Raw genomic sequence first — 21,391 nt, forward strand, 5'->3', positions numbered from 1 at the left:
TTTCATGTTGATGGGTCATACAGTAACCATGAGCTAATTAAATATCCATTTGAATCTTTGATTATCTCTTTAAAGCTCCAAGCCAACCACCAGCTAACATTGCCTGGAAACTGACAAACTCTAAATTATGCCTGAACTGGGAGCATGTAAAAACCATGGAAAATGAGTCTGAAGTGTTGGGCTACAAGGTGAGCATTTAGTTTTTCCTTTAATAATATCATTTAAGTTACTAAGGAACTGAGAGTGTTAGAACCAAATAAGAAACAAATTTATGCATATGGAAATACAGGAATCTTTTAAAAAGTATTTGAAAAATACTTAGCATTGCTGCTTTCAGATTCTTCATTGAACATTTTTATATTCTGAGGACAGTAATGTGTCATGGAACAAGAATAAAACTCTATAATACGCAGCAATTTTTCTACAAGTGACTCCCCTTGCCATCAAAATATGATGGTGTGTGTGGGTAGTAAGGTAAGATGAGAATGAAGTACAAGAATATATTCAAATAGAATTTCTAGAACTTAGGCTGCAGTAGGATGTGAGCTTTTAACAACATAAAAAGAATCTAACAAGAGGGTAACCAAATACCCAGAGCGAATTATTTCCATCAGTGGTAATGGACACTACCTGGCAAAAGCACATATTCAGACATTTGAAAGGGTCCAAAGTAACCAGTGACTTTTCACAGTGAGCTCCAAAGATAATAGCCTCAAGCTATTTAATTGAGATAAATCTATTCTCATTTCAGAAGCATTGGCCAAAGACCAAAAAAAAAAAAAAAATTTTATGACTAAATTTAAGGAAAAGGCACAGAATGGAAATTCCCATTCAAGGACTACAGCATTTATAATGATATGTCTCATAGTGTTCCATAAGAGTATCTGAACTTTAAAAGAGTGACATGTCCATTTCACTTGATTCACCATTTTATTCAGATTCTGTACCGGCAAAACAGACAGAGTAAAACACATATTTTGGAAACAAACAATACATCGGCTGAGCTTCTGGTTCCGTTTGAAGAAGACTACTTGATTGAAATAAGAACAGTTAGCGATGGTGGGGATGGAAGCAGCAGTGAGGAAATTCGAATTCCAAAAATGTCAAGTAAGTTGAATCACCATCGCTGTTGTAGATTTTTGAATCTAGACAGCTGCAGCATGATAAACAGTTTTATGCTTCTTCATTTGAATCTCAAAAAGAAAAAAAGCAAAAGAAAACACACACAACTGTGTGTCATTGGTGCAGAATTCATTCCACTGGCACAAAAATCAAAGTTTTCCTCTGGGTACTCACAGGCTTCTGGGAGCAGGGATAGAAAATATGAAACACATGTACTTGTACTCTTATTCCCATGTCTGTGGCAGGCATCACTAATCAATCATGACATGCACACTGAGCTGAGTCACAAATCTCAAATCCTCTCAATACAGTGTTCTAAGCAGGTAACACCAATCAGTCAGATTTAGCACGTAATAATCGTTTATTATTTCTGCTTCAGAAGAATCACTTCCTCAGCTGCCCGAAGTTGTAGCTGGCTGAAATCATCAGCCACCACGCATTGGCAAATCCTAATCTGCCCTTTGGTCAGACTTGGCCAGTTTAGGCATTTTTCTTGTTCATTTTTACATTTAAAACAGATATCCTAGGACAGAGGGCTAGCAACACTTCCTAAAATTAAATATGATGTAAGTGCAGCAAGTGTGCTAACACACATTGTTAGAAGAGAAATGATCGTATGCACGAAAACTTGATCTAACAAGCGATTTTATTTTCTCTCAAGGTATTTTGTTTTATTTTTATGTTTTGCAGGTTTAAGTTCCAGAGGAATTCCAGCCTTAGAACCTAGCACCTACTTCCTGTCAGTTGTCATCATTTTTTACTGTTTTACAACTCAGCCACTTACACGATGAATAAAACCATAAGTCTTTGAGAGTTTTTTGAAAGCAAATTATTCTGTAAATAAGCTCTCCAGCCCCCATCACGAAATATGTTATTAATACAGACTTGTTTGGAAGGGAAAAAAGTGTATATTATTAATATCTTGTAAATATCTATGGTACATTAATAAAACAATTTTAAACACTTTTGAATTTTAAAGTTCACACATGATTACATACATTCAGAAAGTGCCAGGTAATCTGTGGAGTTGTAACTGCTGTGGCTTTCAAGTGACTTCTATGGAAAATATAAATAGCTCCCCTTGATGACGATGATAAATATGAAATAGGTTGCAGTTATCATAGAGAAGATGTATATTTTTTACATGCTCCAGGCAATTTGCTTCCGTATTAAAAATTTTCACCCTCCTTGGAAATAAAATGTAATTATTTGTTTATAGTTGGGATTCTTTAAAAATGTAAGCTATTCCAAAGAGTGATGTGCTTTTACCTCTAAATGAGGCGAGGCCAGGAAATATTCGTACCCAATAATATATGTATATACGTGATGTTATTTTCAACTCACTTTTCTAGGAGGTTCAGTAATAATAATGGCAGGAAAAAGTGCTTTATGGCAAAGAAAGAGAAAAGAAGGGAAATAAGCACCCGTCTAATACAATCTAACAACTCTGGTATATAACAGGCAATTTCTCACAGCAAAATTTAATTTTTTTAATCAGTTTGGAATTCTTCTAAGGAAAAAGTTGCATGAACAAATCTCAGGTAATTATTACAAATTGTTACCAATGCATGTGACCTTGTTTTCATACAATAAATAAATCTAGTAACAATTATTTAACGAAGTTTTTGACATTTTGGTATATGTATATATATATATATATATATATATAGTCAATCATCTCTGCAACTATAAAAATAATCCTACACTGTCCAAGACTTAAAAAGATGTTTGCAGGTTGACTCTTCTGAACCTATTTGAGTCAGTGGTCCTACTTCTTGGAACTGCATTCTGGAAAAAGGAGTCCAAGAGAAGGTAAGGTTAATGAATGGGCTAATGCCATTCCATGTGGCCATCCTTTTCCTTCATGAGCAGCCTTGAGGAGTTCGGCCTCCTGGCAGTCTGCCCTCGCTCCCAGCCAATCAGACTTGATGTCCTGGGGAGCTAGGATTGAGAAATGGTCACACTGGTTTGCCTTCTTCACATGGTGCGACCTCTTAATTATGTTGAAAATATTTGAATTATCCTCACAACCCTCAAATCACACAGTCCTCAAAATTGGATTTTGTCCTTTTCATTTCTAATGTATTTTAAAGCTGTTTAAAATACCCAGTGTAGTCAGCAGCAGATGGACAATGACTTTCCATAGTTCAGAATTTCTCCCTGCCTGAGTACTGTGTCACGCATACAGTACAAATTAATGAGCCTTATTCTCCTCCATGCCCTAAGATATGGCTGTGCTTTGATGGAGCAAAATAGATAAGCAACAGCAAATGCTGTTTGGCACACTGATGTTAGCTGCCTGTCCACGACACATCTGTATTGACCAGAAATACCCGGGCCACATGGTCTCAATGGTTTTCTCAACTTGGTGAAAGATAAGATTTGTATCTTCCTCCTCAAAGGAGGTATTGAGAGTTAAATATACTATGAGATTTTTGTTTCCGTTGATTAAGTGATTAGATACATTGTCGTATGTGTAGAAGTCTGAAGGCCAAGGCAGTTCTTATCAATAACTCTTACAGATTTGAAGTTGTGCTTTCATTCATGATTGTTGGAGTATTAAAAGTATGCATTATTCAATATCTAATATTTATTTTTTTATCAACCCATACTAAATTTTTTTGGAATCTAAATTGGAATTAATATTAAATAGCATCTGTTTTGGCTCTTGATTGATTTGAATCTCCACTCTTAGTGAGGCCTTGGACCCGTATTTTAACATCCCCATATTGCTATTATCAGAATTAAAGGACATAATGTGCACAAGTATTTAGTGTAATGCATGCAACGTTGTAAGTTGTCAACAAATGGAGCTTCTGTCATCTGCTGCTATGAACTAAACCCCTAATGAAATAAGTTACTGTATTTCCTTAAGTGCCCAATAGACTATGAGAACAGATTCAGCCTATGTCAAAATCCAAAAAAGTTGCAAGAAAAATGAGTAGTTCACATACTCTGGACACTAAATGGGACTAAAGAATGGAACCAATGATGATTCCATCAATCCATTTCAAGAAGATATTCTGTGTGGTGTATGTTCTTGTCTGATATTTAGGAGAGATTTCTAGTGGATCCCTTTATTGACCAAGTATATTGCTGTTAAAAACTATTATAAACATAATAACTTATTTCCATACTTCTTACAGGAAGGAGAAAAAAATGTGGTTGCACCTGGAAACAGCTTAAGGAGGAAAAGAAAATAAGGATTAGGAGACTTGACACAGCAGATTTATGACCCTATAAAGCTATGGGCTGCCAGGTAATGTTAACTTCAAATCAGCTCCATGTCCTCTCTTCTCCTATTCTTCACACTAAAATCCTCCCAGGTCAGTGTCCCTTTTCTAAGTGTACACCAGAAGGTGGCCCATAAGAGAACATGCCTGCTATCTTTAACAGCAAATACAAACAGTGAGAGAGGACCTGGAATCTATTTGGATTTCAAATGCAGTGAAATAATCATTCTTTCCCATAAGTGAATCTACTATTTTTAAGCCTCTATATCTTATCGGTCTAGACTCCTTCTTGACATGTTAACTTTTAAACACTCCCCAGCTGCCATAATTATTATGTTATTTGCTGTAGAATTACATGTTTAATTCAATAGAATTCAAGAATTTGGTAATCACATCACTGTTGAGCTCAGTACTTGAATTAGGTTTCTCCTGAGAAACAGAACCAATAGGATGGGTGTTTGTGTAAAAGTGTGTGTATACACAATTGCATATATGTATAAACATATATAAAAAGAGAGAGAATGAACTAGATTATAAGGAATTGATAAGCAATTAGAGAGGCAAAGAATTCCAGACCCAGGAGAGCCAATGGCATAGCTCCAATCTGAGTCTCCTGGGAACCAGGAGAGCTTATGGTATAATTTTTGTTCTGAGTATGAAATTGGGAGAGGATGAATGTTTTAGCAAGAAGACTAAAGGCAGAAATAATTCTTCCATAGCCTTTTATTTTATTTAGGCCTTCAGTGGATTGGATGAGGTCCTGCCACATTGGAACGGGCAGTATTCTTCACTCCGTCTACTGATTCAAACTCCTCCAAAAACTCCCTCACAGACACACCCAGAATATTAACTAAATATGTGGGCCCCCTGCAGCCCAATCACGTTGACACATAAAATTAACCATCACGGTGCTGTTTTTCATGAGTTTAAATAATTCAATTCTAACCTCATCAGCTTTTGAATGGAATTATTGAAATATTCTTCTGTTTCTTCAGCTGTAAAATGAGATGTTGGATTACAAGATCTCTGAGTTCCTTTAAAACCCTGCAATTCTCTATCAAGCTGCAGAGTGGACTACATTGAGTATGAGGCAGTGTTTCACTACCTTTCACGACACACGCGCACTCTGTATAGCTTTTCCAATTTATTTCTGTGTTTTCACTAGCCTAAATTATTGTGTTGAGCTTTCTTGAGCTTTCTTTAACTCTGAGTTAATTGAATTTTCATTACTAAAACAATGGGTGTACTAAGTATGCTTTTTCAAGCCACAGAGAACCCTCGGAAATTCTGACCCATCTCTACTCTCCACTGAGAATTGCTGGTGTGTTTCAGAGGTCCCCGAGTGCAAAGCTGTGATAAAACTTTCATTGTTCAGTGAAAAATGAGAAAAGTTCATACAGTGTGATGAGATTTTAATAATGAATAATTTGTGAACTATTTAAGAGATTACGACATTCTGCTTTTTGTGGTAAAAAATTTCCACTCTTGATGACATGGAGTTGAGTATGAATACTGGTTTGTTTTACATGTTCAACTTTAAAATATTCTTACTTGGCAAAAAAAAAGAGTAGGTTACTTTATATAAATCAATTCAATTATTATAATTATTTGGAGAAAAATCAAAAGTTTGAAAATAACTGATAGTTAATCTTTTTTTACACTTACTTCTTTATCTGATTACCATCGAATTAGTGGGTTTGGCTTTGTTCATTGACTTCAAGCTTGTATGCCACAGTCTTACCCTGTATCCCTTGAATAGGAAGGTTCTGTGTTATATGCAATTGTTGTTTATATAAATAAACCACAGGACTAGGAAGTCTGATCAACCTTTTATAACAAGCTATTAATATAATTAAGATAATAATGGAAAAAAGATCACAATTCTAAATTTGTTCATTATTTAATTAATTAATTTTAAGAGAGAGTGCATACACATGCTCTCAAGCTGTGCAGGGTTGGGGGGGAAGGGAGAAGGGCACAGGAAGAGAACCTCAAGCAGGCACCATGTCCAGCACAGAGCCCAACACGGGGCTCAGTCTCACAACCTTGAGATCATGACCTGAGCCAAAATCAAGAGCTGGACACTTAACCAACTGAGCCATCCAGGTGCCCCTCTTCAATATTGTAAAATTTGAAGGTTATTTGCTTTCTACTTTTCTATATGAACGTTTCTTTTCTTTCATGAAAATATATATAATAGCTGTTAGGAGTTCTTTCGTTTCTTTACATAGCAAAATAATTTTTATAAAAAGGTAAATTTGTCTGCTCCATTATTTTTAATATTCCTCTTCTTGACAGCAGTCAGTACAGTTCTGGGCAGAGAGAATGATGCTTACAACACATATTTTGCTTTCTGGACAGATTTATGCAGCCAACTGTTAGGGCAATTTGTTTTCCCCCAGTTTCCTTAGGAAAATAAGTATTTTTTTTTATAGACTGACTAAAATAATAAGCTGGCCTAAACTCCAGATTTGGGTGAGTAAATAATATACTCTTGAAAGAAGTAATAAATAAAAATAAAATTCATGAAATATAGTAGTTTGAGAAAGCATAGAATTATTTTCCTGTTTTGAAAAACATATACTTCACAATCTGGTTAGGCATGCCTTAGAAGATACTTACCTTGTCCAGAGCAAAGCTCAGGAGAGAAGCAAATTTGATGACTTTAAATAAAGGCAGTAAGTTGCAGCTCAATGAGAGAAAAAAAGAAATCCTGATGCAATGATGTGTTTTGTTTCCCATCTCCATCAAAGACGTGCAAGTATGCTGGATAAAATCTTGGAAGATTTGTCATTTATTCCTGGAACTGAATGGTGTGTTGGGTAGGTACGTGTTCTTGGATGGTGATTAATTAATGTTTGTAAATCACTTTGAAGATGGAAAGCACTTCATAAATTCTAATAATTTCAATTATGATGATTTTTTCCCAGAAGTATATTGACTTTTTGCAATAGCACTTTGAAAAAGCATACATTAGTGACTGAGACCAGGTACCATGCCTAGAGGAAAACAGTAATTGGAAAGTTTGAAAGGTTATAATTTTGAGATACTGAAATTTTAGTCAAATTCGTAATAGCCTACATGGACTACATAATTTTCTTTCAAACAAAATAATCTACATCCATCCATGGTGGAATTTTCAGCATATGAAGTAAATGTCATAGCAACAGAATTTGTTTCTCAAATGGTATTTACTCATAACAAACCTCAAGTATTCTCAAGGTCTTCAGATACTAATAATAATGAGTGTAGGCAACTTTTATTACCTTTAAGTGCAGTAGTTATAAAATCTCCCAACTTTGAGCAGATTAATTTCAGCCTGTTTTCTGCTGACAGCAAAGCATAATGGAATATATTACAGGCCTTCTAAATCAGATCTTTTTCCTTATTTATTTAAAAGTGAAAGTGTTGTCATCCTAAATTATTGTTATATTTAGACTTGCAAACTCATATGGGGCTCTTTTCATCCTTCTAAATTCTTAAGAGAGTATAAAAGTTTCCAAAGAGATTCTTAAGAGAAAAGCAGGGACATGGCTTAAATTATTTGAAGCAATGTTTGGAATCCCTTGGTATTTCAAGCTGGATGATTGCTGAAGAATGCATTGTAATGAGTTAAAGACAATTTGAATTGCCTTCAACCTGTTGCTGTTAATTGACAGGAGAGAAATTAATATTCACTTCATACCTGTTGATAAAAATTAAGATCCTGGATGTGTCTATCTGAAATTAATATTCTGCACCAGAAAACTTCCTATAGTTTCTATTATTTCACACTATCTTATGTCATATTATGTATCACATATATATTATTATATGTTGTTATATATTATGTTATATATTGTATTATTTATCCCTTGTCTCACTTTTCTATAAAATGAGTTCCAGAAGAGCGGGACCCTATCTTTGTATTCACTCTTGCATCCATCACACCCAGTGGAGTGTCTGATATCTAATAGTTGGTCAAAATATAGATTTTGAATGAATAAACAACCAAAAGGAAGTATAAATTGCTGTGCATACATTGCATAAATTGATAGAATCTCATTACCACCCCTACAAAACTGGCAAAGTTTACCTTAATAATGCTGTCTTTTAGTAAAGCTTCCGTATTACAATATTACAATTTGATGTGATGTATAATTGATGTAGCTCTTTCTGCATCTAAAATATTTTTTAAATCTTCTAAAATTAAAACAAATTTTAAGGACCACATTTTTTCATCAAAAATACTACAGATTTATGCAAAACCTTCTCCTTCCACTGTAAGATTTTTACCGAGCAAATTACTCAAAATTTTGTCTGTAGAAGCACAACTCAGAATTGTACAGTCAAACTAGTGAGCAAGACCCATAGTATCAAGAAGCCATTTGGGTCATTCCAAGGTCTACGTTGTAATTATTTTCCCTGTAGCCAAAATTAACTAAAGGCTATGCATTTGACCATACACTATAATGAAATGTAATAATCTTGTCATGCTTTAATATTAAATCCATATATTTAGCCAGGAGAGGATTTTTTTGTTGTTGTTGTTATTGTTTTTGTTTTTTGGGGTTTTTTTGGTGTGTGTGTGTGTGTTTTTTTTTTTTTTTTTGGCCAGGAGAGTATTTTTAGTTGGAGTATCACACAAAGTAATGATATTCTTTTAGATGCTATTTCTTTAGGCCATATTGTTAGATTTAGTCAGCTTTGTTTCCAAAAGCTCTGAATACCTGATGGATTTACTGGAAATTTCAGGGGGAAAAAAATAGTCTTTTGTCATTAAAGGCATTGCAAACTTTTAACCCAAGACATAAGCCAGCCCCAGCCCCAGACAGCTTAGATGTCATTAGCGTTCATTTATTTGATAATTGAAATAGTTGTCAGTGTTCAGAAGTTAGTTTTCATGTGAATCCAGCTTTCCTTGGTCCTTCTGTATCTGCCTTCCTGCATGGCACTAACATAGTGAGCTACTTACTGTTTTTGATGAAATGTAGTCAGTCCTGAAAAACGCCATTGTGGCTTTCAGATTAGATATCGGTGGTAACGTCTTTCTATTATCACAGTAATTATGTTAATTTCCAGTTTTATTCTATGTTTTTGAAAGCTTAGTAATAAATATTGTCATTGATTTTTAAAGCGTCTTACCTTATACTTATTTACATCATCTTCGCTCTCATGAACTGTGAGTGTTTAATGTAAGAAAAACTAATATTTATATAAAATGAAAATATAATTACAAATCATTTATTTTTTTTAAAAATATATCTTTCTGCTTATATTGAGGTTAGAAACATCACAATTACTCATCAAATAGATCTATGTTTGTAAGTCATCAAATCATTCAAGAAACATTTATTAATTGTTTACCATGTTCAATACATTGTGCTCGGCTCTGCAAAAAGAAAAAAAAAGAGGAATATATTAGGGGGCAGGTGATAAACCAACCAACTCCCCCCTCCCACCACTGAAAAAATAATAATCCCCCAAACTAATCACAAATTGTGGTAAATGATAGGGGGAGGAAATAAGGAAGGTGCTGAGATAGAGAACTCAATGGGAGGCCCACCTTGGAGTGAATGATCAGAAACATTTCCTTAGAGAAATTTCCATTTACACAGAGACCCAAAAAAGGAAGAGAAGTTGGATATGTAAAGAATGACGGGAAAGGGTATTCCAGACAGAAAAAGGGGGAAAAAATTTGCCAATGTCTAAGGAGAGAGAAAGAGCTCCATGTGTTCTAATTATTCAAGGAAAGCCTTAGCAGATAGAGAATGGAGCCAGAAAGGGAGTTTGCAGAGTTAAGCTAGAATCCAGTCTTGGACTTTGTAGGTCATGAGGAGGAATTTGGATTTAAGTTTTGAATATGTATGTTTTAAGAAGATTGCTTTTGCTCCTGCGTGGTAATTGCTTTTTTGCAGGAAGTTAAGAGTGGAACCAGAGTCTTTTCATAGAAGTCCATGTGGTAAATAATGGTGACTTAGATTAGGTTGGTAACAGGGATATATATATCTCACTTCACCAATTGATAATTCTTGACAAGTCTACAGGTATCCATTGAATATATACATATATATGTATATAATGTATATTATATATATAATACATATAATATGTATATATATCTATATAATGTATATATAATATCTATATTATATATAGATATATAGATATAGATATATATCACTTCCTATTTTATATATGATGGAATATTATCCAACCATAAAAAAGAATGAGATCTTGCTATGGAGCTAGAGAATATAATGCTAAGTGAAATAAGGGAGTCAGACAAAGACAAATACCATATAATTTCACTCATATGGTATTTAAGAATTCCACTCATATGTGGAATTTAAGAAATAAAACAAAGAAAATAAAACAAAATAAAATTTAAAAAAGTTAAGAAATAAAACAAATAAGCAAAGGGAAAAAATAAGAGAGAGAGAGAGAAATCAAGAAACAGATTCTTAATTATAAAGAATGAATCAATGGTTACTAGGGGTGAAACAGGTGATGGGGATGAAGGAATGCACTTGTCATGATGAGCGTAGGGTGATGTATGGAATTACTATATTGTACACTTGAAACTAATACAACACTGTGTTAACTGGAATTAAAATAAAAATTTTAAAGTATCAATTGGCTATAATAAAGTTATGGGATGCTTTTAATTATTTTGTCATATTATCAGATGGAAAAAACTAAAGAAGGAGCACACCTAGGAAAACAGATTTTTGGGGAGGCATGGTAAGTTAGAAATGCCTATGACAAATCTGAGTGAAGATGTCAAAGGACCACATCACCAAAATTAGGGTCAAGACATCTGGGTTTCCCCAAGGGTTCCAGCTCCTTCATTAACAGGTAGTAGTGACCATTAAGCTCTGAGGTGACTTTCAAAGTGACCTACTTTCATTTTTTTTTTTTTAAGATTTTATTTTATTTATTTGACAGAGAGAGAGACAGCCAGCGAGAGAGGGAACACAAGCAGGGGGAGTGGGAGAGGAAGAAGCAGGCTCCCAGCGGAAAAGCCTGACATGGGGCTGGATCCCAGAACCCCGGGATCACGCCCTGAGCGGAAGGCAGACGCTTAACGACTGAGCCACCCAGGCACCCCTACTTTCATTTTCTAAGTCTCAAATTTTTCTTCCTTACAATGTACTGTTATGTCTAGGATAATTCTAAATAATTCAGTAGTACTTGAATGATATAAAGGATGCACAGTTGCTATTTTATAACAAGAACCCTAAACACTGCAAGATCCTGAGTCAGCCATCAAATCAGGTAAATTCGGATTACCACCTTGACTTTACTAACTTTAAAAATGTTTTTTACCCCTAAGATACTCGGAAGAAAAAGTTAACTATAATTCAAAATAATTGGAAAAGTCCATTTGCAGAATACTTTGGGCAATTAAGATTGATTACTGATTGATTCAGAACAGGAAGATTCTTCAGGTTTAGCCAAATTCCAAAATGGGAAATCAACAGAATGTCTACAGTTTGTTGTGGGTTTGTTTTTGTTTTTGTTTTTGTTTTTTTTACTTAGACTTCATTTCAAAAAGAGTTCTCAAACTCTGAATTACAAGGTTTTGGGTAACCACATGATTTGCTGTTCCTTACATTTTATTTTGTTCCTGTAGACCTTTGCTTATGCTCTTCTTTTTTTCATGGGATGCCCTCCTTCCTTTTGACAGCGTCTTCAGTAACCAGCCCTACTGCCAGTCACTGGCACAGAGTTCCCACTGCATCCCACACTCCTTCTGAGACTGCGCGAGCACTTCTCTCCTTCACTTAGCCTTTGAGCTCCTTGCATACATCTCTGTTACGGCATTTGGCACTTGATCTTTCAACTATTGGTTTACTCTCCATCTTCTTTCACATAATGGTGAACTAATTGAACACTGTGAATTTTCTGGCACTTAATGATTATGCTGAGCACATAGTTGGCTTTTGAGAAATGTACAAGGAAGACAAGAAGACAGGGAAGAAATGGAAAAAGTTTTATTTCTTTGCTTGTCTGAGAATATTTTGCCAGCTATATATTTTAGCACAAGAATAATCTAAATACAAGAACATGAAATTATAATATTAAATACTCTGTTTTGTCTGCAAAACTTTTTTTGTAATATCTATAAAAAGAGTTTCTTGAAATAGGAAGAAAAAAAGCCTATTGTCACATGAATCTTTGATTAGTTTATCTCAAGGAAGCTGATGAACATTTTAAGATATTGTGACAAATGACTGTACATAATTATTTTTTTGAAATTTGTATATAACACAACTCTGTTGGCTTTGTGACAATTAAGGAAGCAGTTCTTTTCTGTAAACTTACATTTCAAGGCAAAAAAAGAATTGCACACTATTTCCTCCATTGTCCAGAAGACAAGTTCATATACAAAGGTAAAATGATTCAGACATCCTTATCACAAAGATCAATGTTTAATTTATTCTCCTAAATAGATCCTTCTTTCCCCTTTTGACCCGCCTATACACTCTTGGCATTCAGCATGCCTAGAGGGTTAGGTGGGTTCTTGGTGGGGGATAATTGTAGCTGTTTCCAAACTGTAGTCTCCAGACAGGATAAAATATGACACTTTTAAGGTATAGACAGTCACCAGCTTATGAATAAATTGTATTGTTCTGGGAAGCCTATCATTTGGTTATTAAGACATAATGCTCACTTTTTTCATAGAAATATTGCTGGAAATGGTCCCTTCTGAAGCCCACTAAAGCCTATTACTTCATAATAAATTGGCAGCATAGCATTGACGGTACTCAAGAATGAAATCTTAGGATGAAACCATGATTCTCTGAGAAAGTGCTTTTAGGATTCTTACTTGGCTTATGGGAAGCACATCTTCCTCCACCCATACCTGCAACTTCACAGTGGGAACAGGGACTCCATGACCTCCACACTTGGTATAGTATCTTTGATAGCGTGGGACAGGAGTTCCAGTAAAACAAGAGAGGAGAAGTAGAAACGTTAAGATCCAGGTTGTAGGAATTAAAGAACTGTAGGGAAAGAGCTTCATCTGAGTGAAATCTCTTTTGTCAGAGAAATACCTTCTGCTACATACTGTTGTTCTCTGGAATTTTCATGCCTTTTCTTTCTGTTATTTACCTTCTCTTTTAATAATCTCTTTAAACTCATATGTTACCACGGTAGCCTTGGCTTATGGGATGCCAACACAATAGAACTTCATTCCCTTCCAACCATGATGAGCCCCATCTGACCACAAGACTTTTGCATATGTTATTATCTCTCCCTGGAATTTCCTTTTGCCCTCACTCATCTACTCTTGCTTCTTTCACCAAATTAATTGCTACTCATTCTGATTAAATAAAACCCTCCTCTTATATTCCCCCATCGCACCAATACATTCCCCCCAACACTTATCAAACCCATATTTTTTAAAAAATCTATTTGTGTTATTTTTAAAGTAATTCCAATAATTTCTAATAAACTGTAAACTTCATGAGGATAGAGGCCATGTGCATTTTGGTTGATTATCATATCACCAGAACCTACCACAGTTCCTGGTACATGTTAAGCTCTCAATGAATGGGATTTATTTAGAAATAAATAAGTAACAATTAGTAAATTCTAATAAATATCTAACTAAAAAAACACAAGTTATTTAATTACAAGAGGTTAAATTGATGAGTTAATGAGCATTATTTGTATCTTTTCTAAAAGATTTTTCTCTTCATAGAGCTCATCTTGGAGCTTCTGCTGTGCTACTTATTCCTCAACTCTAGTAGGTAGTTCTCAGATTTCCTCATCATTCTAACAGAACAGAAAATAATGAGAAATCTGAAAAGTTCTCATTAAATTCTATTTGTAATGCCTCTTTATCTTGTATCCACCTACACTTTTTTTTCCATCAAACCAGTGAAATAAAGGTGGCAATATGTGGCATGTATAATTCAACTTCCTACACCTAAGACAATCCTTTCTGCTGAATATCAGAATCCTTCTTACGATAAGCCATGGGCAACTATCACTACTAACTTTGTTGGCATCATGAAATGAAATTGACTTGTAATTCCTAAAAGAAGTAAATAAAAACAAGCCTCATTTTTTTCTGTTATCAGCAAGATAAACTTTTCTGGGCAACTATGATGAGGAGAACATACATTCTAATTACCATGTTGTTTTGGTTCCAAAAATACCTTAAGAATAGCTTTAAAAAATTTTTGTAATTTTGTTATGAAAAATTTTTCACTCAAAAATTTTATGTTTATTTCTTTCCTCTCATATATATATTAGAGATTGTCTCAGTTATTCCAGTTCTCTTAAATACAAATCCTGAAATGTGTGCCCCATCATTTAGATATTAGGATTTCTTAGGACAGTCAGTGTGACGGGCAGAATAAGCTTCCCCATTCCCCCATTCCTATCCCATTCTGTATGCTAATCTCCAGAATCTGTAAATATGTTACCTTACATGGCAAAAATGATTTAAAGATGTGATTGAAATAGGAGTCTTACAGTGGGGAGATTATCTCGGATTATCCAGATGGGCCCAGTGTAATCACAAGGATCTTTAAAGGTGGAAGCTAGAGGCAGAAGAAGAGGCAGTCAGTTAGCTGGTGTGAGAAAAACTAGATGGGTCATTGCTGGCTTTGGAGATACAAGAGACCACAATCCAAAGAATACAGGCAGCCTCTAGAATCTGGGAAGGCAAGAAAACAGATTTTCCTCCAGAGCATCCAGAAGGAATGAAGCCCTGGCGAAACTTTGATTTTAGCCCATGGAGATCCATTTTGTGTTTTTGTAAGCCACTACGTTTGTGGTATAGCAGTAATAGGAAGCAAATATAATGAGTGTTAACACCTTGCCAAGTTCAAACAGTGAATGGAGGGTTAGAAATAAAACCCAGACAGTCTAGCAAGAAAACCCATTTTATATAATTGGCGATGTAAAAACAAACCCAAAACTGTGTACATATACCCATGCACACACACACACACAGAGATGGATATATAAACATAGCACAAACATATATATACGTACAACTGCATATATGCATACATGTATGTAATATGTGTGCACACACATTCATGTCATTAGCAATACTGCGCTGCTTCGTTCATTTTGATTATTTGGAAATAGCACAGCTTTATGATAATGAAAGTGCAGAGATAGACTTGGTTTCAAGGTGCTACTAAGTACTGTTTATGTAGCCTGCTTTATGAGATGCTGAGGAGGCACCACACACAGAACACTTAGAAGAAATTGCAGTTCTACCCCCATTATCCTTAATTGTCATTTGATTGTGGATCGTGGATTTCTTTTACTCGGAGTGTGTGTGTGTCTGTGTATGTATCTACCTTCTTTTAAAAAACTGAGAATGTTTATAACTGTAATTGCTACTAACGATTGTGCATAAATTATAACTTAGATTTGAGGAATCTTGAAATCAAAACTAATGGCACTAGGCAAAAAGTGACAACCAGGAACAGAGGAATGTGTGAAGAAACAAGAGGAGGGTGTGCTAGTCTAAGAACAACGTTAGATAGCACAGGTAAACGGAAAAGTAGGGACGCTCTCCTGAAATCCAGGCTTTGAAGGAACTTACAGGAAATTTAAACAATGTTTGGAGAGAATTAGAGTGAATGTCCACTTCCTAGAGCCAGGAAGAAGACAGATCAATTTGCACTGCCATCGTTTTCCAGTTGGATGATATTGAATCATACACTTAACCTTTCTGAACTTGATTCTCCTCTCACAAAGAAAGCACAGTAGTATTTACCACATGAGGCCACTGTGGTGATTAAATGAGCCAGTGCATGTAAATCACCTAGGACAGTGTCAGTGTTCAACAAATATTATTTCCTTTCTTTGTCCCTGCTGTCTCCACTGACACTTTGTATGCTTGAGAGCAGTATATCCTTAAATTTGCTTTGTCAAATAAGCTGCTTTAAATGACATACCACGTAGGGTTTCTGTCCATTTTTTAATAAACTGTATGAAATGAATTTAATTACATTTCTTTATTGTAGGACTTCTGAGAGCCTTCAGTATGGTACTCTGTACTGTGGTTCTTTGAGGGATATACATTCTATATTCAGGAGCGTTTGCAAATTTTATTGGACAACGTAATTTTTTTCATAGAGAATCATATGAGACAAATTGAATAAAAGTGTACATTTAGACAAAAAACCAAACAGAATAAAGCTTCAGGATATAGGAACTTAGAGCTATATCTTTGTGGTTTCATGGTTGTGTTGACTTGCAAACAAATATTTAGTGTTTAAAGAACTTGGTTCTCCCTGCGTTGTCCCTTTTACAGGGAGTCATGAGGTAAAGTTGCGCTCAGTAGACAAAAGCACTGTGTAGAGTTAAAAGCCCCACACAAGCATGAGATTAGTATTACGTTGTTGCACTATCTGACCTGCCATTTGTTCCACCCTGTGAAAGGAATGTTGCTGATGGCTCCTAAAGGCCTTGGTAGGTCAAAGCAAAGCAAAAAGTATGCATCATTGGCCCCAGAGGCCGCAGGTGAGAGACTGGGGATGAATGAACACAACCCGATTATCTCTGTAGGAAAATAATTCAGTTCAGAACAAATGTCCTACATTTAAAGAGCCAGTAGAGTTTGATGCATGAGGGACACAGGCTCTTTTAAAATTTTCTCTGAGTTTTAATCCACTAAGATAGACTAGCATAAAATTAGTCATTAGACCATCTGTCCCGTGACTCCCAACTTTTTGTCAGGAAACCTCATGTAGGTCCCTTCTTCTCTACAGGATTCCGTATTGGACATAGAGAATGAGAGACACAGGGATGACAGAGACAGAGACACACAGAGAGATTAATTGATTTTACTTATTCACCACCTCCCCCAACATTTTAACTGTGAAATATTGAACCCAGGAGATCCTTCCCCAGAGGGAATCTTCCACGGTCAATTATATTTAGGAAGTGCTGCTCTCTCCCCTTTCTCGGAGTTTCACAAGGCCCTTTATCAATCTAAAAGATCCTAGAAGTTCTACAATAAAGGAACATTAACTTCGTCTAATACAGTATTTCCCAAATTCTTTGACCACAATAACCACTATATACAAGAAATTGACAAAAATTTCACTGAAATGTCCCTATAATGTCCCCAAACCTGTGAGGGAAATGCTCCATGAGATGATATCCCAATTGCCCAAGACCTCTGTCATTCCCAGAGCATATATGTTTCCCTCAGAGGATGCAGGAATGGCTTGGTGACTCTGTGTCCTCAGGACTAAGGCCTTGTTTTCTGATAGCACTGTTCAACCCCCACTGAAAAGTATGGTTTAGACCATTAGTGTACAGGACCAGAGTACAGGTTGAATAGACTGGAGAGAAGAGGTTGCTTCTAGGGGACCAATTTTCACAAAGGAGTGCTTCCTCTTTTTCTGTCTCACTACACACCAATTCTTCTTGCCAGCAGGGGTGTCTGCATTTGCCACTGCAGGGGGATGATGCACTCCCTTCATGGGGAACAAGAGGCTGAGAAGAGAAATTGCTGGTAAATGAGACACCTATGATATTTGCATAAACAGGGTTATATAAAGCCCTGGCTTACCAGCTTCTCTCACGAGTCCAGGGGAAGCATCAGCCTCAGCTGGAGGATGTGAGCCTTGGCAATGAGCAGCAGAAGAGGGCTCTGTAGGCTACTGGGCTTGAAATGAACCCTGGAGTCTCCCAGTCAGGATTTGCCTACTCAGACACAGTTCAAAAGAGAAAGGAAACAGTTCAGAAATTGAGACCCAACCTCTAAGCAACCCGTGGAAGTTACAAGAAGTAGATTTTAGCAAAAACAATATGCACTGGTGTTTTCTAACGATTATCAACACTCAAGTCTTTAATTGCTAACCAGCATTGCCTGTTTACCGTGCTAAGTAACATATGTATAATCTCATTTATTCTTCACAGTCATCTTTCAAGGAAGGGATTCTTTTATACTGGTTTTACAAATGAAAATCTAAAGTTGATAGAGAAGAAATGGTCCCGCAAATACCATGTAGGAAAATATCAGACCAGGATTTCAAATAGGTTCAGCCAACTACAAAATCTATATTCTGTATCCACTGTGGTACACTACCTCCTTTTCCTGTGCTGGATATCTTCCATTTCCTCCTCCAGACTGATTCTCCACCCTTTTCTGCCCTTTTCTTTGCTCCATGAGGATGATCTGTAAGAATTATGTGTGAATTAGTTGCTTGTCTCTGGCTTCCAGTTACATTTGGTAAATAGTGGACACCAAAAAAAAATTGGAAGAAGGTCCTTCTACCATCATTGCCTTTCTCAAGGCAGCTGATTCTATGTGATTTTCTCTCTTATGGTTCCTCTTCTCTTTGAGCCAAGAGTTTGTGTTTATTCCTCCTGTCCTTGTATGAGTACCCGTTTGCAATGTGACTTTTCTGTCCTCCAATATAGAAGTGAAGTCCATTCCCCCATTCTGTTAATCTGGCCTGAACTTGTCCCTTGTTTTGACCAAGTGAATGTAGTAAAGTGACATTTTTAAAGTCCCAGAGCACCTACCTCAAGAGGCCTTGTAGTTTCTCCTCTTCTATTCGTGGAAACCTGACAGCATCACATGTGGAAGCCTGGTTAGACTCCTTGAACAGGAATGGCCACAAGAAGAAGCTGACCCAGCCAACAACGAGCACTGACCTTCAGAAATGTGAATGAGGTGGTCTGGGACCATCTAATCTTATTCAATCTGCCAGATCATTGCATCTAAATATGTAACCCCAGGCAAGACCAGAATAGGGACTGCCTAGCTGATTCCAGTTGAAATAGCTACACAGAAATACAAACAAATAAATGGTTGTTTTAAAACACTAAGTTTTGGGGCCTGGGTGGCTCAGTCAGTTAAGCATCTGCCTTTGGCTCAGGTCATGATCCCAGTGTCCTGGGATCGAGTCCCTCATTGGGCTCCCTGCTCCACAGGGAGTCTGCTTCTCTCCTTGCCCTTCCTCGCACTTGTTCTTTCAATCTTTATCTCTCTCAAATTAAGAAGTAAAATCTTAAAAAAAAAAAAAAACTAAGTTTTAGGGTATTTTGTTATGTGGCAATAGCTAACTAAACAGTAACTGACCTGTCCCATATCTTTATTGGTAGTCCATTTTATATAAACCCTCATCAAATTATCTGTCTTTGAGTATGTCATCTGGACCCTGGTTGACTCTCCTACCATCACAGTTCATAAATAATCAGAGACTTCATTGGAAGAAGACTGGCTTAGGCTCTATCTCCTCATACCGCTGAATCAACAGACATAATTCTCTAGGAAATTCTAACTATAATGGTTATTATATATATAACAATTACTTGGCATCAAACATGTTGCTTACATTACTTCTAATAACTGTCACTGTGGACTGAAATTACATATTATTAATAGGCCAATTTTGCAGATGAGAAAGCAGAAGTTAAAAGAGGTAGGGCAATTAATTCAGTATACTGCTAGTAAGTAGCAGGTTGAGAATTCAAACATCGGTCTCAGTTTATTGCAACGCTCATGTTCTTTTCACTTCATCAATCCATCTCAGAAATCAAAACTTTAGTTCTAATAGCTAACCAACAATATTCTTGAGCACAAACTCTGTCAACTTGGGAATCTCTGAATTTCCATTCTTTTCATGGGGGGGGGTCCATTGTATAAAAGTTTTTCTGTAACTGTAATGTCTTCTCTCCAAGAAAAAAGGATTATGTTCACAATAGTAGTATATGTCATTATTTGGCCCTCAAGAGTAGTGATTTCAGGGGCACCTGGCTGGCTCAGTCCAGTGGAGCATGGAACTCTTGATCTCAGTGTCATGAGTTTAAGCCCCACATTGGAAATGCAGCCTACCTAAGGAAAAAAAAAAGTAGCAATTCCAAGTCATTGGTACAGCTGGATAATGAGCCATGGCCTGGGGTTTCTGCAGTTTCCCAGTAAATCTGCTTTAGAAAATTCATCTTGTTAGACCTCCCAGAGGTAAAAATAGACGTACACAAATAGAGCGGGGAGTAATCTGAGGTTCTGGTTTACTTTATATATTTAGTACTAGTTCCTTGCAAGAGTCTCCTGAGTTGGAGAATTTATGTCACGTATGTCCCTGAGGGAATATACCACCAAAAGTGACTCTAGCAGATTCCTTAAGTGTGATAGGAATAGTACCCACTAAAGGATTTGTGTTGAAGTGGCAGGCAGCCCAGAAGGGATGAAATTATATTTTTGTGTCAAAGAACAGACCACATTCTTAGAGGCCAGGTAATAGAGGCTAGAATAATAATAGCAGCACATCCTTAGGGAAGCAGCATGGATATAGAATAGTACATGAGTGTTGGGGTCAGGAGTGAGACTGGCTTAGATCTGGACCCTAGTTATAAACTCTTCTCATTCTGTGGCATTGGGCAAGTGACTGAGAATCTTCAACTCTTGCTTAAATCCGCTACGGAAAAAAAGGAGAGCAATAACCCACCTCATGAGGTGTTAAGAAGATTAAATGAGATAATGCATGTAAAGAACTTACTAGAAAACCTGGTTCATAAGAAAAGTAAAATAAGTTTTTTAATCATTAGTGTGTCTGATACAAGTGTCATGTATGTATTATACCTTTTAATACTCCTTCATCCCTCTGAAGTAAATATATCACTCATTTTTGTGATTTTGAAAACTGAGGCAAGATACCTATCCAAAGCTTTGCTGCCAGTGTATGTGAAAGCTGGGACTTGATCGGAATTTCCTCTGACTGCGCAAAGTGGATGTTTTCTCCTCCGGGTATTGTTCCTCTGTATCACCCTGCCTCTCCCAGGGTGGGGTGTGTGTATGTGTGTGTGCGTACTCAGTCTCTTCCATAGGAAAAACAGCCATTGTGCCGCATACTTGGGAGTGTTCATCCAACAGTGAGGATGTATTTGTCATGATGCAGGAATGCTCTCTTAGCTTCAGTGACTCCCCCCCCCCCCCCCACATTATAGCAAGGCAACTGTTGCAGGAATCGGGTTCCATTCATAGTTGAACAGAGGGGAGCAGAGGAGAGATAATTGGGCTATGTAGGGAGCGCGCCCATGACCTTGGCCTCATTAGCAAC

At 36.4% G+C, this 21,391-nt stretch overlaps 1 protein-coding gene across 1 annotated transcript in view; it reads left to right on the forward strand.

Moving 5' to 3' along the window:
- Positions 1 to 2,078, forward strand: part of LOC113257094 (contactin-6) — a 268,941-nt gene extending 266,863 nt beyond the window's left edge. Inside the window, 4 exon segments of the mRNA XM_026501252.4 lie at positions 76 to 188; positions 939 to 1,107; positions 1,813 to 1,873; positions 1,875 to 2,078. Coding sequence (XP_026357037.3) covers positions 76 to 188; positions 939 to 1,107; positions 1,813 to 1,873; positions 1,875 to 1,917 — 386 coding nt within the window. The 3' untranslated portion in view covers positions 1,918 to 2,078.
- Positions 2,079 to 21,391: the final 19,313 nt, after the last annotated feature.

This window comes from Ursus arctos, unplaced genomic scaffold (genome assembly GCF_023065955.2).
Source record: "Ursus arctos isolate Adak ecotype North America unplaced genomic scaffold, UrsArc2.0 scaffold_14, whole genome shotgun sequence".
Taxonomy (NCBI): domain Eukaryota; kingdom Metazoa; phylum Chordata; class Mammalia; order Carnivora; family Ursidae; genus Ursus; species Ursus arctos.